The sequence below is a fragment of the Macaca nemestrina genome, chromosome 10 (genome assembly GCF_043159975.1).
Source record: "Macaca nemestrina isolate mMacNem1 chromosome 10, mMacNem.hap1, whole genome shotgun sequence".
Taxonomy (NCBI): Eukaryota; Metazoa; Chordata; class Mammalia; order Primates; family Cercopithecidae; genus Macaca; species Macaca nemestrina.
The window spans coordinates 26,658,601-26,684,430 of NC_092134.1; the positions used below are offsets into that span (position 1 = coordinate 26,658,601).

Consider the following 25,830-nt stretch of genomic DNA (forward strand, 5'->3'; position numbering starts at 1 on the left):
ATGCAAAAGTAATAAAAGGAAAGTTTGAACATTATGTAAATAAACTTGAAAATTTAGATGAAACAGATTCCTTAAAAGTAACAATTTACTAAAAGTAAAAAAAGAAATAAAAATATAAATAATCTAATAACTATTTAGAAAATTGAATCCATCATCAAAAACTTTCCCTCAAAGAAAATTCCAAACCCAGTTGTTGAATTATTCCAAAGAGTTAAGAAATAAAGAATACCAATCTTATATAAACTCTTCAAAACAATAGAGAAGTATGAAACTTCCTACCCCTGTTCATGAGACCTGTATAATCTTGACACCAAAACCTGACAAGAACATCATAAAAAAGAAATATCATAGGCCACAAATCTCATGAACATAGACGCCAAAGTCCTTAACAAAATCCAGCCTGAAATATAGAAAAATCACACCCAGAAGTATATAGAAAGATCATACTTCTGACCAAGTATGATTTATTCCAGGAATGCATGTTTGACTTAACATTCAAAACTCAACCAATGTAATTCACAGTATTAATAGAATAAAGGAGAAAAACATATGATCATCAAAACAGATGTAGAAAAAGTGTTTGATAAAATTCAACACCCATTTAAGAAAAGTCTCTCAGAAAACCAAAGATAGAAGGGAATTTTCTCAACCTGATAATGAGTATGTACAAAAATCCACAGCAAATATCGCACCTAATGGTGAAACACTAAACGCTTTCACCACTTAGGTTGGGAAAAAGGCAATGATGTCCACTATCACCACGTCACCTCAAAATTGCACTAGAGGTCCCAGCCAGTACATAAGGCACACAAAACAAATAAAAATACAAAGATTATAAAGGAAGATGCAAAGCTGTCATTATTCTCAGGTGACATGATGATGTTCATAGAACGTTCAAAAAATGCAAATTTTAAATTAATAAGCAAATTTAGCAAAGTGGTTAAATACAAAGTTATCTAAATAATTGCATTTTAATATGCTAGCAACTAACAATTAGAAAAAACTTCAAATGTACTACTTACTTTAGCATTGAAAAACATCAATTATCTAGGAATAAGTCTAAAGAAAGATGTGTAAAACCTCTACAGTGAAATCTACAAAACACTGCTGGGAAAAATTAAAGATGATCCAAATACTTGGAGGCCTAATGCAACATATGTTAATTGGAAATTTGATGTTGTTAAGGTGTTCTTCCCAAATTTCTTATAGATTCAATGCAATCCCCATCAAAAATCCTAGCAGATATTTTGCATATGTGAAAAAATGACAACTAATTCTAAAATCAATATGGAATGGTTAAGAATGTAGATTAACCAAAGCAATACTGAAGAAGTAAACAAGAACAAGAGGGCTTATGCACCAGATATCACGACTTATTGTATAGGTGCAGTAATAAAGACTGTAGTATTAGCCCAAAAATAGACAGTAAGGCCAACAGTTTGGAATAAAACTCCAGACCCAGATCCAAATATATATAATCTGCCAATTTATGATGAAGGCACCACTGGAACTCAGTGGATAAAGGGTGACCTTTTCAAGAAATCATGCTCTATCAGTTAATTAATAAGAAAAAAAAAGAACTTCGACTCCTCCTTCACACCATACACAAAAGTTCCAGATGAACTATTGATATAAAAATGAAAGGTAAAATAGTAAAGCTGCTAGATGATCTGTTAAAAAGATCTTCGTGAATTTCAGGTAAGCAAAAATTTCTTAATAGGATACCAAAGCACTAACTATAAAAGAAAAACATTAATAAATTGAATTTTATTAGAATGAAAAACTTGTATTCATAAAAGTTACCATTATGAGAATAAAAAGGCAACCCACAAACCAAGAGAAGATATTTGTAATACTTTTACCTGGCAAATATTAATATCTCCTATTCAAGATATAAAAACAACTCTTACAAACCCTTAAGGGGAAAACCAACAACATAATTTTTAAAAAACACACAGGCAAAAGACGTGAAGAAGGGCCGGGTGCAGGGACTCACGCCTGTAATCCCACCACTCTGGGAGGCCGAGGTGGGTGGATCTCGAGATCAGGAGTTCAAGACCAGCCTGGCCAATATGCTGAAACCCTATCTCTACTAAAAATACAAAAATTAGTCAGGCATGGTGGCATGTGCCTGTAATCCCAGTTACTTGGGAGACTGAGGCAGAAGAATCACTTGAACCTGGGAGGCAGAGGTTGCAGTGAGCCAAGATTATGCCACTGCACTCCAGCCTGGGTGACACAGCAAGACTCTGACTCAAAAAAAAAAGACGTGAAGAGGTAATTCACAAAAGATATACAAATGCCTAATAAGCATATAATAAGATGCTATACTCATTATTTATCAGAAAAAATGCAACCAAAATGACATATGCTATACACCCATGAAAATAGCTAATATTAGAAGGAATGGCTATCTCAAATGTTGACAAGGAAGTGAAACACTGAAACTTTTATAAATTGATAGTGGGAGTCTAAATTGGCACAACCACTTTAGGAAACTGTTTCGTCAGTATCTACTAAAACTAAATATACCTATACATTACAATCTAGCAATTCTACTCCTGGGAACATACCAACAAAAATAAGTGCTCATGTTCACCAAAAGATATACAAGAATATTCAGAACTCCAATCCTCAAATTCCTTCAAAATAATGAAAGAGGAGGGAACACATTCAAATTTATCCTATGAGGCCAGCATTATCATGATCTGAAAGCCAGATAAAGATACTACAAGAAAAGAAAACTACAGGCTAATATCCCTTATAAATATTGATGCAGGCCAGGTGCGGTGGCTCACACCTATAATACCAGCACTTTGGGAGGCCAAGGAGGGTGCATCACCTGAGGTCAGGAGTTGGAGACCTGCCTGGCCAAAAACATGGTGAAACCCCATCTCTACTAAAAATACAAAAATTAGTTGGGTGTGGTGGCGGGCGCCTGTAATCCCAGCTATGTGTGAGGCTGAGACAGGAGAATTGCTTGAACCTGGGAGGCGGAGGTTGCAGTGAGCCAAGATTGTGCCATTGCACTCCAGCCTGGGCAAAAGAGTGAGACTCCATCTAAATATATAGATAGATAGATAGATAGATAGATAGATAGATAGATAGATAGATAGATAGATGCAAAAATCCTCAGCAAAATACTAACAAACAGAATTCAGCAGCACAGTAAAAGGATTACAGATCATGACCAAATGGGATATATTCCGTGAATGCAAGGATGGTTTGGCATACAAAATCAATAAATACATTATATCAATTGATTTCTGTTTGCCAGACCATCCTTGCATTCAAGGAAGGAAAACTACATAACTATTTCAACTGATGGTTCCTACAAAATGAAGGAAAACTACGTAACCATCTCAACTGATGGAGAAAAAAAATATGACAAAACTCAACACCATTTTATGATAAAAGCACTCAATAAACTAAGAACAGAAGAGCATTACCTCAACATAATAAAGGTCATATTTTAAAAAACAACAGCTAACGAAGGTGAGAGACTGAAAGCTTTTTCTCTAGAATCAGGAACAAGACAAGGTTGCCTGCATTCACCACTTCTATTTGAAATAGTACTGGAAGTCCTAGCCACAGCAATTTGGCAAGAAAAGGAAATAAAAACATTCCAAATTATTAAAAGGAAATAAAGTTATTATTATTATTATTTTTTGAGATGTAGTCTCACTCTGTCACCCAGGCTGGAGTGCAGTGGTGCGATCTTGGCTCACTGCACCCTCTGCCTCCCAGATTCAAGCTATTTTCATGCCTCAGCCTCCCAAGTAGCTTGGATTACAGGTGTCTGCCACCATGCCCAGCTAATTTGTGTATTTTTAGTAGAGATGGGGTTTTGCCATGTTGGCAAGGCTGGTTTTGAACTCCTGACCTCAGGTGATCCACCTCCCTCGCCCTCCCAAAGTGCTGGGATTACAGGTGTAAGCCACTGCGTTCGGCCGAAATGATCTTATATGTAGAAAACTCCAAAGATTTAACACATACCCAAACACAAAAGTACTGTTAAAACTAATGAATGAATTCAGCAAAGTTGCAGGACACAAAATCAGCACACAATAATCAGTTGCATTTCTATACACTAAGAACGAGTAATCTGAAAAGGAAATTAAGAAAATTTCATGTACAATAGCATCAAAAAGAATAAAATACTTAGGAATAAACTTAACCAAGGAAGCAAAACACTTGTACACTGAAAACTACTAAATGTTGTTGCTGAAAGAAACTAAAGACACCAAATAAATGGAAAGACATCCTGTGTTCATGGATTGGAATACTTACTATTAAGATGTTAAAACTACCCAAAGCAATCTACAGATTCAATGCAATGCCTATCAAAACCCCAGTGGCTGTTTTTTTGGTTTTTTTTTTGCAGAAATAGAAAAATCCATTCTAAAATTCATATGGAATCTCAAGGGACTTTGAATAGCCAAAACGATCTTGAAAAAGAAGAACATGAGAGGTCACACATTTCCTGATTTCACAACTTACTACAAAGCTACAGTCCGGTTCTGGCATAAAGACAGACATACAGATCAATGGAGTAATATGGAAAGCCCAGAAATAAACCTCCACATACATGATCAAGTGTTTTTTGACAATGGTGCCAAGACCATTCAATGGGGGAAAGAACAGTCTTTTCAACAAATAGTGCTGGGGAACCTGGGGAACCTGGATACCAACATGCGAAAGAATAAAGCTGGACTCAGACGGGCACAGTAGCTCATGCCTGTAATTCAAGCACTTTGGGAGGCTGAGGGGGGCAGATCACGAGGTCAGGAGTTTGAGACCAACTTGACCAACATGGTGAAACCCTTTCTGTACTAAAAAAAAAATACAAAAATTAGCCTGGCTTGGTAGCACATGCCTGTAATCCCAGCTACTTAGGAGGCTGAGGCAGGAGAATCACTTGAACGTGGGAGGCGGAGGTTGCAGTGAGCCAAGACAGCACCACTGCACTCCAGCCTGGGTGACAGAGTGAGACTCTGTCTAAAAATAAAGAATAAAGCTGGGCTCTTACCTAATATCATATACAAATATTAGCTCAAAACAGATCAAAAATCTAAATGTAAGATCTAAAACTGTAAAACTCTCAGAAAAAAAAAAAAGGCAAAACTTCACAACATTGAATCTGACAATGATTTCTTAGATAGGACACTAAAGGCACAGACAACAAAAGAAAAAATAGTTAAATTGGATGCATTAGAATAAAAATTTCTGTGCATTAAAGAACACAATCAACAGAGTGAAAAAGCAAGCCATGGGATAGGAGGAAATATTTGCAAGTATATATAACTGATAAGACGTTAATATCCAGAATATATAAAGAACTAAAACAACAGAAAACAACCTGATTTTAAAACAGGCAAAGAACTTAGACATTTCTTCAAAGAAGATATGCAAATGGTGAATAAGCACATGAAAAGATGTTCAACATCACCACAACCATTAGGTAATTGCAAATGAAAACCACAATGAGATACCATTTTATATTCATTAGGATGGCTATTATTTAAAAAAAATAATAAATGATGATTAGGAACTGGTAAAATTGGAACTCTTGTGCCTTGCTAGTGGAAACGTAAAGTGATACAGCCACTATGAAACCATTTTTGTGGTTTCTCAAAAAATTAAACACAGAGTTACCATATTATCCAACAATTTCATTTCTGGGTCTGTACCCCCAAAAGAATTAGGTGCAGAGACTTGAAAAGATATTTGTATGCCTGTGTTCACAACAGTGTTATTTACAATGACCAAAGGATAGAAACAACTCAATTGCCCATCAATGTCTTAATGGATAAAGACAATGTGACATATCCATACGGTGGAATATTATTCAGCCTTCAAAAGGAAGAAAATTCTGACACATGCTACAACATGGATTAATCTTGAAGGCATTATGCTAAGTGAAACATGCCAGTCATAAAAAGACGCATACTTTACAACTCCACTTATAGAAGATACTTAGAGCAGTCGAATTAACAGAGGCAGAAAGTAGAATAGTAGTTGTCAGAGACTGAGGGAAAAGGATAATGAGAAGCTACTATTTAACGGGTACAGAGTTTCAGTCTCGGAAGATGAAAAAATCTCTGGAAATGAATGGTGTAGATGACTGCACCACAAGGTGAATGAATGTACTTAACGCCAATGAATTGTACATTTCAAATGATTAAATGATACATTTTATGTTATGTAGATTTTGCCAAAATTAAATAAAACTTAGAATATTCAGATATGTTTTCTTCTTCTTCTTTTTTTTTTTCCAGATGGAGTCTCGCTCTGTCGCCCAGGCTGGAGTGCAGTGGCACAATCTCGGCTCACTGAAAGCACTGCCTCCTGGGTTCATGCCATTCTCCTGCCTCAGCTTCCCGAGAGGGTGAGACTATAGGTGCCCACCACCACGCCCAGCTAATTTTTTGGATTTTTAGTAGAGACAGGGTTTCACCGTGTTAGCCAGGATGGTCTCGATCTCCTGACCTCGTGATCTGCCTGCCTCAGCCTCCCAAAGTGGTGGGATTACAGGCGTGAGCCACTACGCCTGGCCTTATTCTTTTATTTTTTTTGAGATGGAGTCTCACTGTGTTGCCCAGGCTGGAGTGCAGTGGCATGATCTTGGCTCACTGCAAGCTCTACGTCCCGGATTCATGCCATTCTCCTGCCTCAGCCTCCCGAGTAGTGTTTTATTCTTAGTAATCAAAAACTTGAAACAACTAAATATTCATCAACACTTAAAAGATCTGTAAATTGTGATATATGCATACAGTGAAATACTATACAGCAATGGGAAAGAAATAACTACTGCTAGAGACAACAACATGAATGAATCTCACAGACATTATATTGACTGAGACAGACATTATATTGACTGAGAAAAGTTACCCACAAAAGAATACAGAGTCCATTATCCCATTTATATGAAGTTTTAAAAGCAGGCAAAAACAGGCTATACTGATAAGTCAGGACAGTAGTGACTGATGAGGAAGCCTCCTGGGGGACAAGAAATGTTCTATATCTTTTTCTGGGTGGTAATGACACCAGTGGATACAATATGTAAAGAAAAAAGACATAAAACTACTCACATAAGATTTGTATAGTTTATGTTCAATGTAACTCAGAGTTTTTTTTGTTTTTTGTTTTTTGTTTTTGAGACAGAGTCTCACTCTGTCGCCCAGGCTAGAGTGCAGTGGCACAAACTCAGCTCACTGCAAGCTCCACCTCCCAGGTTCACGCCATTCTCCTGCCTCAGCCTCCCGAGTAGCTGGGACTACAGGCACCCGCCACCACGCCCGGCTAATTTTTTGTATTTTTAGGAGAGACGGGGTTTCACCGTGGTCTCGATCTCCTGACCTCATGATCCGCCCGCCTTGGCCTCCCAAAGTGCTGGGATTACAGGCATGAGCCACCGCACCCGGCCAATGTAGCTCAGTTTTATAAAATGAAGTGACATGGTGATGACAGAATGACAACCTCAGCTAAGACTCAGGAGGGGGCTATTGAGTAGATCTAGCAAATGTTTTAGGGGATTGTGGAGCAGGTGGGCCGGGGCTCATGCTTTCAGAAAACTGAACTAAGGAGATGCACTTTACCAACCATGGAAGAAAGTCATTTCTGACTCTGCAAAAAATTGGACTTATAATAAGCTGATCCCTCTTTTTTAGTGTTTAAGGGGAAAAATACAAGTTCCGAGTAGCCTACTGCTCTTAATATAGCACCCAGAAGCCCCAGTCTGACATAAAACAGGGCAAGGTGTAAACACAGGAGTGTACATCTTTCAGTCAACTCTAGCTCTCTAGTCCGAGAACTGGAAGAAATTTCTGCTTTCTGATATCAAGGCCATTTATGACTAAAACAACAATCCTGTGACACAACTACTTTGAACCCATATTTACAGTGGACACTGAGAATGGCCTTTCCCAACCAGGGACCACGTTTGCCCGACTGGAGCATCACTATAACAAGGTCTTTGGGAACACAGGCTAGCAAGTCCCCTGCAGAAGTTGAGTCTATAAACAGTTTAAACTGTAAAAACACAGTTTTTGCTGTGGCCTCAGTTTCCAGGTCTACCTGAATGGATTCCACTCCCTATTGTGGAATATTACAGAGAGGTCCTGGGATATTTCATAAATAGTTGGAGAGCATCTTGTTCCAGGTGACTCGGCCCAGCCTAGCAATCTAGAGGCACTACTCTCCCATCAGGACACTGGCCACGTCTGAGATGTCATGGAAGAATGAGTTTCAAGCACTTACTTTCATCATTAGAAACATTCCCCAGAGATGTGTGGCTGGAATAACGTTTGTTTTCACTTTCGTTGAGACATCTTTCAATCCAGCTCTCTAAAAAGAAAAAAAAAAGAAAGAAAGAAAAGAAAAAGAAAAAGAAAATCACAGAACTGCTGTGGGTGTTTGAGGAGAGACAGAACATCATAAATGCATTAGATTTAAATGCTCATCAACATGCATGTGGCATCTGCCCAGACTGGAATGGGATTTTACACGGAGTTCCATGTGCACCACTGCTGCTGCTGCTGAGACTGCTGAGTAGTTTGGATGCAAAATGGCTTTTTGAAGCCTCACTTGAGTATTTCTTGGTCAGATTCTACGAATTCTGGAGTATTTGTAGTACCAACTGAGGATTATCTTTCTGAGCAAAGAAGGTATGTTCCTGAGTAGCAGTTTGTAAAACCAGACTTGGTCAACTGAATCACTGGTGGTGGTTTGTAAACTTGTGAATTAGCAGCAGAACTTTTCTTCAAGTGAAAACAAAAAGAAAAACAGGTAAAACTTTAGGGACTCTGGTTGGAAGAGGACAGGGAACCTTGTAGCTTGCCTCCTTTTGGCCAGGGACCCCTCAAAGAGCTCTCACAGACTGGAAGCCATAGCAGGAAAAGAAATCAAAAGCACTATGGTAGCTATGCAGCCCCCCACCCCTTTTTTTTTTTTTTGAGATGGAAGTTTGCTCTTGTCACCTAGGCTGAAGTGCAATGGCGTGATCTCGGCTCACTGCGACCTCCGCCTCCCGGGCTCAAGCTATTCTCCTGCCTCAGCCTCCTGAGTAGCTGGGAAGGCGCCCGCCACCAAGCCCTGCTAATTTTTGTATTATCAGTAGAGACGGGTTTTCACCATGTTGGCCAGGCTGTTCTCGAACTCCTGACCTCAGGCGATCTGCCTGCCTTGGCCTCCCAAAGTGCTGGGATTACAGGCGTGAGCCATTGTGCCCAGCCGCTATGGAGCCCTTTTAAAATCCAAGACTATGGGTTGTTTTTTTTTTAATCCAGTTTCAAAGGCTACAAATACAAATGTATTTGTCGCAATGTAGTGTAATACTTATTCTGTTTTCTAGACCACCCACCATTCATTCATTCATTCATTCATTCATTCATTCATCATTCAACAACATCAGCTAAGTACAGTCAGCTCTACTATAACACTTGTCTTGAGAAAACAAATGTGTCCCAATGCAAGTGATATATTTGGGAACAATCTGAGCAGAGTGCAAACTTTGTGTCTCTTTATGCTCCATTTATTTCATAAAAAACATTAGGTGAATGCAGAAAACTCCACGCCCCTCCCCCGCCATTATACTGAGCACCACAGAAATATGCAGAACGCACTCATGTTCACACCTCAGACATCTACCAGCTACTTTGGTCCACATTGTGCTATGAGTCACACCTGCTCACTTCATAATAACTCACAGGCTGCAACCCTTCCGATATCCACCTCTAAAGGCAATCTTCAGGTCTTTTCCAAGGTGAAGTGCCATTTTTATTGGATTTGTGTATTTCTAAACCATTTAACATGTGCAAAACTGTGATATCATTTTTATTAGGTTTCTGTCTTTTATTATGTGTCACTGACAAGGTTTTTCAGTATTGTGGCCCTAAGCTTATTTTTCCAGTAAACTCAGTGGTCTTTGTTGGCCAATTCTGTATAATGTGGAAGGCATATGGGGTGTTATAGCAGAAATGGCTACACCTATGGCTGCAGGCTTTTGGGCAGTGTGGTTCCCCATTGCCTTCTTTATGATCTGGGAGCTGGTATTTATTGTACACCTATTTGAACATGCCAGCCCTCTGCATAAGTTATTTCATTGAATCTTCACAACAACTCTCTGAAGCAAGGATTTTAATCTCTATTTTTCCTAGAAAGCAACTGGGATTTAGAGGGATTAAGTAATGTGACTCTTCATAATTCAAAGAGCTGAGGAAAAGATCATTAGTTAACACCTTAGGTTACACATTGTAAAAAGAAGCCACGTAGACGAGTAAGCTATGTGGAGAGGGGAAATCAATGTCAACAGCCGGGAGAGATGTCGGATTTTTGTTTTGTTTTGTATTTTATGTCCCAACAAACTGCTCTTTTAAAAGCTGCTTCCAAAATTGTGAATAAGTAGGGGGAAAATATCTGAGGGGAGGAACAAGGGCCAGCTTGTTGAGAGGATATGGAAATCTGATATTTCCCAGGAAATACTGAGGAGCAGAGAAATTCAAAACATTAAAACGCTGCCCCTTCCAGATATCGAATGCACAATGTGGAGACAGACAGCTTGTAATGTTTCAAAGCTGGGGGTAGGTGTCTGTCATCACACTGTATCCAAACGCATATCTGCTTACAAATCTCCAGAATTCGTTTCAGGATTCTCCAGAATGTCTCCACTTAGATCTTCTCATCCTTTCAATTCCTGGCTCATTTTCCCTGGCAGCAGCCATGGCTACATGTAGATGGCATCTGCTGAAGTTGGCAGCCCCTGCCTCCACCAAACCATACCATCAAAAGCAATATCTATAGTTCTGGGCCAACCCCTGGTCTTCCTAGATAGGTATACACACCCAGTCACTCTCACACGCACTCACATCTACACCCCAATCCCCACATTGTCAGAAACAGGAACTAAGGGAAGCACTCTCCCTCTCACCCATTTGCCTGCGCTGGATTCATGCCTGTTAACATCAGAGTCCTTAGAAGGGCCTGTTCTCGCAGGTGAGAACCCCCGTGACTGGTGGGACATTCTCTGAAGAATTTGTGGCAACATTCCCGAGACGAGCTTGTTCTAATAACCAGGTAAGCCAAGAGAGCACAGCGCCCACCCACAAGAGCTCAAGTAAAGAAAGAACTTTCCTGACGGCAGCACCTGTCCTCCACACTGTGCAATCCCACATTGGAGAGAGATGAAAGCAAGGCTACGAGAAGTGGGAGAGGGTGGGAGGTACCGTGAAAATGAAAGAGAACACATCTCACCCATCGCACCCACTCAGATCTCTCTGACCCAACAGTCTATGCCTGTAGCCAACTGTGCTCCCTGGGGCAACCCACAATAAGTCTGGTCTCACTGGCACATTGCAGATATGAGAAGATAACCATCATTTCCCCATATTTCTGGTTGAAGTACCCCCATCAAAGAACTGCATTGTTTCACCTCTTTCTTGGAAAAAAATGTTCCCATTTCTTTGCCATCCAGTTCACCTGCTTCTGGGTGTCTTCTAGTTAATCAATGTCCATGTGAACACGTGGCACTTGGGATAGACTCTGAGGGTTCAGACCATGGTGTGAACAGTGAAAGAACCATCACCTGTGTTGTTCTGGACAGTTGGAGTTCTCATGCATTCAAGGGTCTTGCATTCCAGACTATGTGGATGCAACACTCTGAGATATCCAAACCAGATACAGGCCTTGAATCTGCAGGGGCACTTTGACCTTTGTCTTCTTCCCTAGTGGAGCTCTTAGGAGTGGCATCTCCAATTCATGTCTCATAAGCCGGGTAGCTTCCTATGACTGGAAGGCCTCTCTTTAGGTCAGCTGAAGTCAACGTTATGTACTTTAAAATTATTTTTAACAATGGATTTCGGTCTTGCAGAGGTCAAGAATTACTTGGGCAGAATGACATGTATACTGAATTTTGAATGAAACACTGTGTTCTTCCACCTTATTGATTTGTAGGTGATGTGATTTTATAATAATAAAGTTCAGTATATATTGAGCTCTCACTATGGGTGAGGTATCATATAACTGCATTACATACATCATCATACTTAATACTTATTACAGTCCTAGAGGTGGGTGCTATTAATAGGCCCATTTTAGAGACAAGAAAACTAAGGCTCAGAGAGATTCAGTGACTCGTCCAAAGTCATCTGGCTAGTAAGAGGAAGACCAGCATTCAAACTCAGGTAATAATCACAATGCTCTCTCCAAATGTGAACTGAGCTTTCTCCTCCTATGTCCCATTTAGTCCTCAGAACAATGTGCCAATTCTGCAGCATTTTTCTCAGTCTGCTTTGTATTCGAACTTTTGCTAAAACTCTACTTATATAATGCGCTAAATTCATTTACATATTTTTTGTCAGCCTTTGTCACACACAGAAGCCTCTTCAGTTTAGAATTTAAACCTCTTAAGAATGGAGCCTGTTTTATTCTATTTCTTTTGACTCTCCACTAGTACTGTTATAAAGTTTTTCCTGTAGTCTGGCCTCAATAAGTGTTACATCAGTGACACATATGTCAAAGAATGCATAGCTTATAAGTAGATACATCCACATATCTATAGAATTTCCTAATCATTTTCTCTTTTTTTTTTAACCGCATAGGCATGGAAAAGTATAACACATTAAAGGCGATTTTCCAAATAAAGCAAAATTCAACACACATTTATTTTGTGCCTTCTAGATGCAAGAAGCTGTGCTAAAGAGAAGCTGTAGTGGCCAGGCGCAGTGGCTCATGCCTGTAATCCCAGCACTTTGGGAGGCTGAGACAGGCCGATAAAGACCAGCCTGGCCAATGTGACGAAACCCCGTCTCTACTACAAATACAAAAATTAGCTGGGTGTGGGTGGCATGCACCTGTAATCCCAGCTACTCAGGAGGATGAGGCAGGAGAATAGCTTGAACCTGGAAGGCAGAGATTGCTGTGAGCTGAGATTGCACCACTGCACTCCAGCCTGGGTGACAGAGTGAGACTCCATCTCAAAAAAAAAAAAAAAAAAAAAAAGAGAGAGCAGTTGTAGTGATATAAACATGAACAAGACTGGCTTCTGCCCTCTAGTTACCAAGTAGAAAGTAAGGCATGTGCTACCCCCTGAGCTCATGAGTGCAGGACCCTGTCATTTTTGTCCATCATCTCACACCCAGTGGCTGGCCCTGTGCCTGGCTCCATAGATGTTGCACAATAAATACATGTTTTTTCTAAAAAATTAAGTTCCTATTGAGTGCCAGGTACTATAGAAGCCATTTTCACATATGTTGTCTAAATTGGACCCAGAACAACATTACATGTCATGTTTTCATATCTCTAATTATAGATATGGAAAGTTAGGCTTGAAGCAAAAGTTCTAAAGGAAGGCAGACTGTGATCAATGCTGCAATACTGGTACTGAGTTCTGGGGACTGCATGGGACATAGGAGAAAGAGAGTTCAGTTCCTACTGAGATAACTTCCTATTCCCAATTGCCTCATTCTTGATCTATAAAAATCATCTGACCTGTTAGTAAGGACCAAGCTTGTGCAAGTGCCCAAGAGGATTTGCCTACAGCTGTGAGCAGAGGCTCCTGGGCTGTGAAGCATCCCTTCCCCTGATTCATCTGGGATTATGGGCAGGAAGGAGGAGGCAGATAATGCCTATGGATTTTCACTTTCAGGGAGTTCAGCCCACATTCCTTAGAGGAAGATCTTTGTGCCTCTTCACTTTGGACTGAAGATTTGGAAACCCCAATGTGAAGTTATTCTCCTGGGTACATATAATGAGGTTGAGCAGAGCCATGTATAGTTATCAGGTTTTCTACAAGGCTTCATTCTCTTTACAGCAGCAAAGAATAACTCAGAAGTAGCCGCATCAGGGACATGGCACATCCAAGGCAGTTCAAGGTTCAGAGTGGTGCTTCACAAACTCATATTGACCTGGCAGAGAGGGCCTATTAAGAAGGTTATCAAGAGCCAGGTAATCCTTGAAGTTTATAGGACACATTGACAGGAATCTCTTAGATTATCCGTGCATCCATTTATTCATTTTCCAAATAATTATCAAGTATCTTCAGTGTTCAAATAGAAGAGATGAACAAAAGCTATTCAACAGGACACACATACATTACATAGGATATCTCTTGTGGACTAGCGTCTCAAGACCTAAAAGTATCTGGGTTTTTGTTGTTGTTGTTGTTTATTCCCTTTTTAAAAAATCACTTATTTTTCCCACCCTTAACACGTAAATTCTAATGACCTTGTGTATCTTGTTCAGTACCTTGTCCCCAAGAGCCTAGTACAGTATTGGGCACATAGCTGTAGTGATGCTTGTGATAAAGAAAAGTAAAGGAAGAAAATAATGGAGAATGAGAGAGGAGGAGCGGGGATTCTCCAGTAGAAAGGCCTCTGGGAAGAAACAGCCCGTGAGCAGACACTGAGTTTAGTGAGGGAGCAAGGTTTTCCAAGATTCAGAAAGACGGGACCACAAGGGTGAAGGTTACCCCCAACCCCAGGAAAGATCATGCTTGACTTGTTTGAGGAATGGCAAGAAGACTCAGGGGGCTGATGCAGAGTGATCAAGGGGGATATGGTACAACATGAAAGAGAAGACAGAGATGGGCTTGGTAGAAAGTGGGGTTTGGAGCTCAAATCCGACTGGATTTCAAATCCCAGCCTGGCCACTTACTAGTTATGTAACATTGGGACGGTTCCTAAACCGTCCTGAATTCTTACCTACCTGATTTCTTCAAAGATTAACTGGAATTATAAAGGTAAAGCACTTAGTGTGTTTGGCTTCAAGAGCCATAGAAAAGTGAGGAAGGCATGGTCTCTATCCACCAGGAGCTCACAGCTGAGTGACAGGGACAGATGCCCAATGGTGACGTCTGGCATTTATTGAGTGACCTCCAGTGCTGGTCGCTCCGCTCCACATGCTTCATCTCTGTTGCTCACAGCAACTGAAACGGAGACTTGACTAACTTTGATTTGCAAGAATGAAACTCAGACCCAGAGAAGCTAGTTGGTGGCTGAGCTAGGTCAGGTCTGTCTGACTCCAAGGCTGGGGTGTGCTCACTGCCCACACTGCCCACACTGCCCACACTGCTTCTACAAGCAGGTACCAGGAGTGTTTGGTATTATAATAAGATGCTGTGGGGCATAGAGAGGAGAGCTTCCATGGAGAGGAAAGCCTGGCTGCTTCACAGAGGGGGTGGCATTTCAGCTGGTCCTTAAAGGATTCAGCACCTGCCAGACCAAGGAGGGAAGCAGGGCATTTCAGGCAGGAGGGCTGCCTTCAGGACAAAGGCACAAAGCTGTGAAAGGCCTGGTGGTTCTGGGAAAGGTGAAGAGTTCGCCGACCTGTGACTCCCAGTGCTGGGAGACAGGTGGAAGAGTCCGTTAGGAGCAGATTGCAAAGGCCTTGCCCGCCGGGCCCACCAGGCCACGAAGCCTGCAGGCAGCTGGGAGCCAGCCGTGGTGTTCAAGCAGTGGGGAAGTGAACACGCTGAGTTTTGTTCCTGAGGCACTGGATGAGAACACGGAGGTCCTGACTTATGCAATACCTGTAGAAAACGCCTCCTGACTTAGAAAGGGTCACCGGGATTTAATAGAGGCTGTTATTCACACTGTATCAACAGTCTCTCAGGGCACTGTGCTGGGGCCTATTTTAGGAACTTGCAGCTCCAGAAACGCTACAAAAGAGTTGACACGCCACACTCACAGCTACCAAGGGCAGGCCTGGCCCCGGTTCCCCCTGGGGGTGCCAGGCCCACCCCAGTCTCCTCTCCCTGGGCCCTGGTCATTACCAGTGGAACGGCGCCGTCGAGGCCTGGTCCTGTCGCCTCCCGCACCAGGGTGGGCTCTCCTTTTGATCATTCTCTCTCAGCCCCTTTCTGTCTCTCTCCTGGCTCCCTGCCGGTGGCAGTGGCGACACACAGAAGCTTGGAGAAGCCCAGGAAGCCAGCAGCTGTGGCCTCTCCAGGGGGTGGCTCAGGTCAGTGGGTTGCCATGGCAACGCCACAGGCCCTGCCCCAGGGGCTGCTGGGTTCCAGGAAGGGGCCCTGCCCCGCCTCTGCTTTCACTCCTTCCCTCATTTACCAAGTATTGATTTAGCACCTACTGTTTGCCAGGTTCTGAGCAGCTAGTGATGAACATGGCAGACAAGGTCCCTGCTCTCAGAGAGCTTATATTCTGTGGTGGAGACAGAGACAAATTAGCAAGAAGACAGCAGAAAGTGAGTGTTATGAAGAAAATAAAGCCATAGAAAGGGAGATCAAGAGAGGTGGGGGTGCTTTTTGGGCAGTGGGGACACTGAAGGCCTCTCTGATGAGGTGATGTTGGAGTGCAAGGGTCTGGGTGGCCTTGGGTGTGTGAGGAGAAGCCAGGAGGCCAGCATGGCGAAGCGAGAGGTGGGGAGAGCAGCAGGAAATGAGGTAGAAAGTTGGGAAGAATCCAAAGTATGTAGGGACTTGCAGACCCTCCTAGGAACTTCACATTTATTCCAAGTGTGCTGAGAAGCTATCGGAGGACTTTAAATAGGTGACGCGGACTGCACTGGCTCAGAAAGGGTAGCCCACGTTCATTCATCCCTGTCTTCATTTGGCAACTATTTATGGGGTACCATGCACCAGGGGCTGACTACACAGGAGGGACACAGCCTCAATGGACAGTTCAGTCTTTCTGGAAGATTAGAGTTTAGTGTGGACAACTATAAATAATCACACAGCGATGCAATTGCCAAGAGTGCCACACGAGAGAAAAAAAGGGGGATTCGGTCTAATCTGGGGGTAGTTAGGAAGCTTCTTGGAGGAAGCAGCATTAAATTGGCAGCTAAAGAATGCGAAGGCACGAACCAGGTGGAGGGGGAAGAAGCATCTTCCTGGCAGAAGGAACAGCATGTGCGAAGTTCTTGAAGCAGGCAGAAGAAAGATGCATTCAAGAAACTGACAAGCAGCCTGAGCATGACTACACACATTGATTCAGGTATCAATACGTGTTTCCTGAGATCATGCTACTTGATAAGCACTTTACGATATGCTATAGGGGATGCACATACATAAGCCTTGCTTCTGTACTCAGTGCTGGGTTAGGAGTCTGGACTGTATTCAGTAGGTCGTGGGGAACCTCATAAAGTTTTTTAGTAGAGTGGGGCATAAGTAAAGCAGTTCTGTGGGCAACTTCATCTGGTGCTGCTAAACATGTTTTAGAGGGGAGAGAATAGAAAAGGAGGCCACGGAGTAAGGGTGACCATATCCCTTATCATCCAAACCTGAACACTTTTGAGATTGAAAAGCACTATCATTAATAATTTTGCCAGGATCACATGCATAAACCAGGATCGAGCCAAGCAAACCAAGACTTACTTGTCCCCCTCTGTAGGAGGCCACTAGAAACTCATTATGTCTTAAAGACCTGAACTGGATGGATGAAGTAATTTGTTTAAAAAAAAGAATGCTGTGAAGAAAATATAGGAATTCTTTCCAGTTGACTGTGTTCACTCCCCAGACAATCCATGTGATCACTGGCTCTGTGTCTCTTCCTCATCAGCTGGAGTCTCAATCACAACAGGACACAGGTGAGCCTGAGATGACGCTAATATCATTCTCCTGGAATATGGCCTCCCAACACAAGCACCATAACCTTCATCATCATCATTGTCATTGTCATCATCATCACAGTGATGACTTGCCCAAGATCACGCAGTCGTTAAGCTGCTGAGCAGGGATTTGAATCTGACTTGATCCTAACCACTCACCTGTGCTATAATACTGGTAATTATTATATGCACATTAAAGTCTCACTGTGAATTCTAAGCTGTGTCTAACATAACACCAGACATACAATAGGTGCTCAATAATGTGGCTACCCTCTCCCTCTTTAGGGAAACTCAGTATGTAAAACTCTAAAGCAGGCAAGGAAATTAACTAAGGGGTCATTATCTGCAATGTACAAGAAAAAAGAAAAGAACGAGGGAACTCCCAATGATACACCAATGCCGTTTGTTCAGAGATCATGAACTCACCAAGAGTCTTCAGACACTAGAGAAAATTCAACCTAAGGTGTTCAGTGCCATCTCCTGTCGAAGATAAATTCAGTGTAAAAGCAGATCTCGGCTCTGAAAATATCCCTGGGAACACTAGCATTCATGTACATTATTGCATAACCAGGTTGTAAAAATTTCATTTTCCCTCAACTTCTGCAGAAGGGTGTACCTACTACTACTTAATGTTAGCAGACTTTTTTCTTTGTTTCTATTTCTACTATAACAATATTATTAAAATATAAAATTAGGAAAAGAATCATTGAGGCCAAGGTTACTTGCTCTGCATGGCATCTGATATTATCCCATCCTTGACATCATTGCCTTTTCCAGTTTTGGGTTTTTATTTTATTTTTACCTCTCCTGCTCTGTTTGGGGATGTGGATTCTCCCAAAACCTCAGGAGCCAGGCACCCCTGGCTACAGAAGCTGAATAGATTTTAACCCAGCCTGAACTTTTGAGGTAAGCCACCAAAACATCCTTCTCGTAGGCAAAATGCCTTTATCTTTCCTGTAAGTTTATTGCAGAAATTACATTTTAAAATGTTGAAAAGAGAAACATATTTTCCCACAATCCCACCACTCTAACCTGGTAACTACCTTTCTTTTCTTTTTTTGTGTGTATTGGTCGCAAGTCTCGTATCTATAAGCGCACGTAAGAGAACTGTAACTCCAGCAAACATAGCATTTCTATTCGTTTTTCTCTTAATGTTCTACTATTATGTAGATTTTTCCTAGGGCACTACAGTCTTCATAGTCATCATTGTTTGAAAGATGACCAATGTTCCATTGAGCAAGTGTTTCTATTTTCCATAATGTTTCAATAAACGACTTGGTGCATATCATTTTTTCTTTGTTTTGATCATTTCCTGAGAGTCACTTAGAAGAAGGAAAAGTTACCAGGTGGGATTAGTGACTAATTACCAATGAATTGTCTGAATTTCAGGCTTAATACTTACTAGTTCAATGAATCAAGGCAAATTAACTTCTCCAAACCTCGGTGTCTCCTTAGGCGTAATATGGATAATAATAATCTGCCTACCTCATCTTAATAGTGTGAGATTTAAGTGAACAAATGCACAGAAAGCACATAGAATACTATGCTTATTCTGGACCAGAGCAAGTTCTAGCCACACGGAACAACCATAATCCCAAGAGTTTGCTTCTGACAGAGGCACCTTTTTTCCTCTTTTTCTTTATTAGTTTTTTGCACCCCAGTCCTGACCACCTTTTTTAGAGATGGGATCTTGCTCTGTTGCCTTGGCTGGAATGCAGTGGCACCATCATAGCTCACTGCAGCCTCAAATTCCAGGGTTCAGGTGATCCTCCTGCCTCAGCCTTCCAAAGCACTGGGATTATAGGCTTCAGCCAGCACACCTGGCTTTGTTATTATTGTTTTTAATGTCAGTGTAACAGTTAAGACCATGGACTGACGAGCCAAACTGCTAGATTCAATTCTGACTTCTTTGCTCTGTGACCTTAAGGCAAGTGACTCAACCTCCTTGAGCCTTGGGTTCTTCATCTGCAAAGTGGAGTAATATCAGTAACAGCTCACAGAGTTTATATAAGAATTGAGTGAATAAGGCACATCAGGTGCCTACATGATAAGCATTATATGTCTTAGCTAATGTATCATGCCCACCTCTAAGGCATCCCACCTTAGTCTGTACCTGAAATCACCTTTCCTGTTTGATTCTTGGATCTCCCAATACAATTAAAAGAACTTGGCCTTGGAAGCCAGAAAGACACTAATTCTAATCCTCCCCTTAAACAATTGACTAAGTAAGCTCTGCAACCCTAGGCAAATTACTTAACCTTGTGGGCCTCAATTTCCTTCCTATTAAATAAAAAAAAAACTATCCCATGAGGTTATTATGAGGATTAGAAGAAATAATATAAGCTCCTTAAGTGCTGATTGTATTTTATTCACTCACTATTTGCTGTATTTAGGACAGTGCTTGGCCCAGAATAGCAGATCAATAGAAGTGGAGGAAAGGACAGAAAGGAGGGAGGGAAAGAAATGAATGAATGAAGCACTAACACCATGCCTAGCACATAGTAGGGGATCCAAAGAGTGTTAGTTAATCTGTAATTTATCAGGCACAAACAAGTTTGCAGGGGCCCTTGGGGCCAGGCTTCCTAGAAAGTAAGGAAAGAGATGCGGAATCCTTTGCAATATTAAAAACGGTTTGATATATATATTAAATAAACATTTATTAAGCACTAACTATGTGCAAGCCACTCTAGCAGATGCTATGCACTGTGCTAAACACAGAAAACAATGACACAGGCGAAACTCTTGAAAAACAAAGGAAGAAGCTTCAAATAACCACATAAAATCAGAATGAAAAATACACTTCTTTTTAAGTTTTTAATTGGGATGTAGGTGGCCTGATTTAAACAAAGCAGGATCAGCTTTGGAGCAACAAACCTCAGTTGCCATACAGACCAATGCATGTGACTGAATCTTACTGGTTTTCCCAGGTGTACAATGGGAATGAATGATCATTCCAAGTCACAGGTTTATGAGATATTGCCTCAAAAGACTGAACACAGTGGAAGAACAAATTCTATAAAATTTTGTTTTCTTTTCCTATGTATTAGTACAATTTCATGCTGCTGATAAAGACATACCCGAGACTGGGCAATTTACAAAAGAAAGAGGTTTGATTGGACTCACGTCACAGTTCCATGTGGCTGGGAGGCCTCACAATAATGGTGGAAGGCAAGGAGGAGCAAATCACATCTTACGTGGATGGCAGCAGGCAAAGAGAGAGCTTGTGCAGAGAAACTCCCGTTTTTAAAACCATCAGATTTCATGAGACCCATTGACTATCACAAGAACAGCACGGGAAAGACCTGCTCCCATGATTCAATCATCTCCCACCAGGTCCTTCCCACAACACCTGAGAATTATGGGAGCTACAAGATGAGATTTGGGTGGGCACACAGAGCCAAACCATATCATCCTATGTGGTCTTTGTGTGTGGGGGTTGGGGGAAAAGGTCTTGGAAGCCACTAGAGGACCCCAAGGTTCTCCTTGCAAGTGGTGCTCAAAGCAGCTTTTGTTTATTGAGCTTTTATGATGTGCCAAGACCTGTGCTGGTCCCTTTACATATTATTTTATTTAATCCTCACAATACTCCATGAGGTGGGTATTTGAATAGTGCCATTTTACTGAAAAGCAAACTGAGGCTCAGAGAGGTTACCTAAGTTGCTGAGTTCATACACCCAGCCCATGGCAAAACCAATTCTCAGGAAGCCTGTTGGATTCCAGAGCCCGCACTGTTAATGATTCTATCCATGATTATAGACTACAACATGCTATACAATGGAAGGTGCTGTTCTTTTAACAGCAAGGTTTTTATGTTGAACCTATTCTAAGTGAAATCATGTCTGTAAGTAAATAGACATGGAGCCCTTGATGATATGTGTAAGATGTCAAATTTCCCAAAGTAACTGGCAGGTGGGAAGATACCGGCCTAGTGGTGGTGCCAGGTTGAACTTAGAAGCTCTGAGAATGATTTGAGATGAAAGGCACACATTGCATGGAGGCACCCACTCGGGGAGGATTGCCCGTGGGCATCCTCAGCAGCCTGCTGCTAGAGTCACATCTCAATGCCAGTGGCTCCCAGTCGCCATTGACACCCATGATGGTGCACTCCAAAGAATGGCAGCTGTCTCCCACCAGGATGAGGGAATGACTGAACCTCCTGAACTTGATGCAGTAGAGGAGGTGAATGAGAATGTACAGCTCTCAGGTCTTCCTTCTAGCTCTGGAGCTGAGGAAGCAAGGAAGCAGCCTGGCTTTGGAATCACAGTAATCCGTGTTCAAATCCTGGTTTGACACTAGGGGTTTGGCCTGGACATATCGTTACCTAGGCTGTCTGAATCTCAGTTTCCCCATCTGTAAACTGGGGATAATAACACCATAGAATCAATATGCAAGTTAAATAAAGTAACATGCATAAGTATTCACACAGTGCCTGGAAAAAATTACAAGTTTGATTAATCTGCTACTCAATTTCCAAAAGGGACTCACTTGTATAAAAAAGAAACTAATAATTTTGAAAAAACTCACCAAATCAGCCTGCTGTCAATTACAGAAATGATTCTGATGAAGCCTCTTCCTTGCCTCCCATCCTCCCTTCGGGTCCTCCTCCCTTTCTTTGTCCCTTCCTTCTCAAAATGCTCAGTTTATCATCAGCTATCGATATACAATTTCATTTCTTTTTAAAAAATCCCTCTCAATGCCAAGAAAAACTTTTAGCAGAACACGGGATCCGTGGGGCATCCTTGTGTAGGTCCCCGGTGGACTGCTCAGCTCGGCAGGCTTTCCAAGCAGCGCTCAAGGCTCAGCCCGCCTCGGTGCGAGGCTGCCCAGTACATGTGGGGCGAGGTCTGGACGGACCGCACTCCCACTCCCAGCGCCTCCGCAGCTGTGCCTTGTGAGGTAGCCGAGGCGAGAATGCCCCGCAGCCTGGGCACCCAGAGGAAACCCCAGCGTAGCAGAGAAATAATTTATTCTTGTCATCACACCAAAGTTTTCAAACTTTAAAACGCAGCCTTGATTAGAAGAAAAGCTCTGTTTTTTCTAAAAGCCTGGCATTTCTGAAAAGGTCCCCTACCCAAACCACAGAAACCTAAAAAACTCTGCCCACTGAGTTGAAAATAAAAGTTCACGGAGACCAAAGCCTTTCTCACAACAACGGCTCGACGCTTTAGAAATCTTCTCTCGAATGCTTATACGTTTTAATGTTTTAACTGAGGGCCTCAAGCCCTCTGGAATCTTTCTTCCTTGTAAACTCCCAGAACTTTCTAAGCCAGACTTATTTTCTGTGATGTCCAATAACGCTTGGTGGAGAAATTATTTTGCTTTTGAAAAAGGAGTCACTGAGTAAAAGAAATAAAAGTAAAAGAAATTTTAGCCCGGTTAGTAGCCATTTAAGGATGAAACAAAATTTGTTGATTTGCTTTTTGGGGAGGCAAATAACTTTATAAAGACACCCCACTTCTTCCCTCACCCTAGACTTATTATCAGCAGTGGAAATGAACACCAGGAAGAAAACTTGGCAAAATGTTGAGAATAATCCATCAGTTCCACCATGGGTTTGAGTTTATGCCATGGACCCAATTCTAGAACTTTATAAAATCCTAATAACTTCAATAGAAACTTGACTTATTCATGAGCATTTAGATTCAGTATACAAATTATAAATATGTTCCATGTATGGACACCCCAAACTTGGACTAATCACATTCAGAAAAAGATAACACAGAACTCAAAAAAGTCTCTCATGCTCACTTTTAAAAATTATAAATTCTGGCCGGGCGCGGTGGCTCAAGCCTGTAATCCCAGCACTTTGGGAGGCCGAGGCGGGCGGATCACGAGGTCAGGAGATCGAGACCATCCTGGCTGACACGGTGAAACCCCGTCTCTACTAAAAAAATACAAAAAACTAGCCGGGCGAGGTGGCGGGCGCCTGTAGTCCCAGCTACTGGGGAGGCTGAGGCAGGAGAATTGCGCGAACCCGGGAGGCGGAGCCTGCAGTGAGCTGAGATCCGGCCACTGCACTCCAGCCTGGGCGGCAGAGCGAGACTCCGTCTCAAAATAAATAAATAAATAAATAAAATAAAAAATAAAATAATAAAAAAATAAAAAATAAAAAATAAATAAAAATTATAAATTCTATAATCACAACATTCCAAGAAACACTTCTTTCTTCAAAAGTGTAATGTAACTTGCGATGATTTGATGGCCAAGATTCAAAACAAAGGCACTGACGTCACTTTATTCACAAAATGCATTTGTGTCTCAAAAATTAGATGCTGGCGTGGAGGTGTAATTGTCAATCACTAATCACTCATTAGATTATCCAAATGTCCATTCAAAATTTAGTTCAAAGACTAGTTTGCTTGCATTGACTGATACTGTATTTTCTCCAACATGATGGATTCAGGACATCAGTGCTTATGAAGTGGTAAATTTCCATTCGGATTAAATAAATATCTGCTACATTCAGCAGTCTCACTTAGGTTGTGTCTAACCACCGGTCTTTAGCACAATTACTGGGTAGCCGGAAAACACACAGGACACAAAGTGCTAACTAACCTTCACCGGGTGGCAGCCTTTTCAAAGGCTTTCTCATTGTTCTTTTAAATGAAAACAAAGCAACTGCAAAAACACAAATCAAACGTGTCCATGTTCACCTCTCTACTGATAATTATTGATTGCTCAGAGGCAGAATGATGTTTTTATATTTTATGGAAGAATAACCAACCAGAAAAGTGGAAACTGTACACATCTTTTGAAGTATTCCTGCCTTGAGGGTGGGATATGACACACATAAACCCCGTAATCTCCCGGCACAGGTCAATCCAGCCCTAGTTGCCTCAGTTTGGACTCAATTCAACTGAAAATAATACGGCTGCATTTCATTCTTTTCTGCTTTTTATGATCTCTTTCCCTCTGGTAAACATTTCAAGAACTCAAAAACTGCAATGTTAGTAAACATCAAATTATAAAGACAAAAACAGAACAAATGGATGTTTTATCCTTACATTAAAAATATATATATAAATGCAAGAAAGGCAAAAGAACCAAACTCTCTAAGCATCCTGCTAAAACGAGTTCCCGAGTATGGCTCACTTGAAACTGAGTTTTATACTTCCTGAAAACCAAGTGTGAAAATGGTTTAATCCTTAAAACAGTGATGCCTGCAAACATAAGAGGGTTGGGTGGTTGAGGGGGCTGGGGTCGGGGGAAGGCAAGAGGAAGAGGTATGAAAAATGTGGGCCATCACATTCCAGAACTGGAAGGGCATCAGGAGTTGTGGAGGGGCCTCTATCAGGGTTGTGCAACATATGTCACCTCTGAGTACGCCATAGATCTCTCTTCCAGGATTTAAATTCAAGCCCACAGGTGTTGCCTCGACAAAGACACATTTTCCACTTCCTTTAACAGACTGGAAAACACAAGGATGAAATAATGGCAAACAGGGGCACACAAAATGCCTTCTTCGTGGGGAAGGTGGAAAAATAAAAATAAAATTAGTCTTTTGGTCTAAACCCTTCAGAAAAAAAAGACTTATCGAAACATTAAAACTGGGGTTGTATCTACACAGTACAAGCACATCTAGGTATTCTAAAACAGTCTACTTTTTTTTTTTTTTTTTTTTTTTTGGTATTCTTATCCCCTTTCCCAACTAGGCACCTAGAATAAAGTGTAGGAAGCCCAGATAATTATTGTTAATAATAATAATAATATCTGCCATTTACTGAGCAACTTTTAGGATTCAGGCATTAAATCAAATACTTAACATGTACAATCTTACTGAATTTTCATAACCATCCTAGAAGGTAGTGAGTAGACATTTTCACAAAGAAGGAAACTGAGGCTTAGAGAAGTAAGATAATTTGCTCTGGATCACACAGCAAGAATGTAACTGATACAGGTTTTGAACCTTGTCTGATGGCAAAGCTCCTGTTCTTTTCACTAAGTCACACTATATACCCCTGAAGCCATATTTTAACACATATCTGTGAATGACTTCTAGATGCAATATATTAAGTTACCTAAAGGCTCCATATATTATCATATTACTTAATTGTTTTTGCCTCATTCTATTATTCTTCCTGTTGCATGAATGAAGCCTTGACTTTCTCAGAGACAAAGCAAATATTAGCCAAAGTCTGAGTGAATCCAAAAAAAGATGAAAGTACATTTCGTATGTGTAGTAAAGGTATGAATGATTTACTTACGTCCCTATTTTTGTCAACAACAATTATAAATTTTGCCCTTACAGTTCAAAAGATTATTTTAGCTGGATGT

General features: G+C 41.3%; 1 protein-coding gene across 6 annotated transcripts in view; it reads right to left on the reverse strand.

Annotated features, from left to right (window-relative positions):
* The window catches only part of LOC105497686 (regulatory factor X4), a 178,421-nt gene that overhangs the window by 143,914 nt on the left and 8,677 nt on the right, over positions 1 to 25,830 (reverse strand). Inside the window, exons 1-2 of one of the 6 annotated variants that reach the window (XM_011768960.2) lie at positions 15,767 to 15,973; positions 8,260 to 8,346 (exon numbers count right to left, since the gene is read on the reverse strand). The exons of 1 other annotated variant lie outside the window; for it this stretch is intronic. In XM_011768960.2, coding sequence (XP_011767262.1) covers positions 8,260 to 8,346; positions 15,767 to 15,836 — 157 coding nt within the window. In that variant the 5' untranslated portion in view covers positions 15,837 to 15,973. Of the gene's footprint in view, positions 1 to 8,259; positions 8,347 to 15,766; positions 15,974 to 25,830 lie in introns of those variants that run through there. 4 more of the 6 variants (XM_071071192.1, XM_011768959.2, XM_011768963.2 and 1 more) reach the window with 4 other exon arrangements.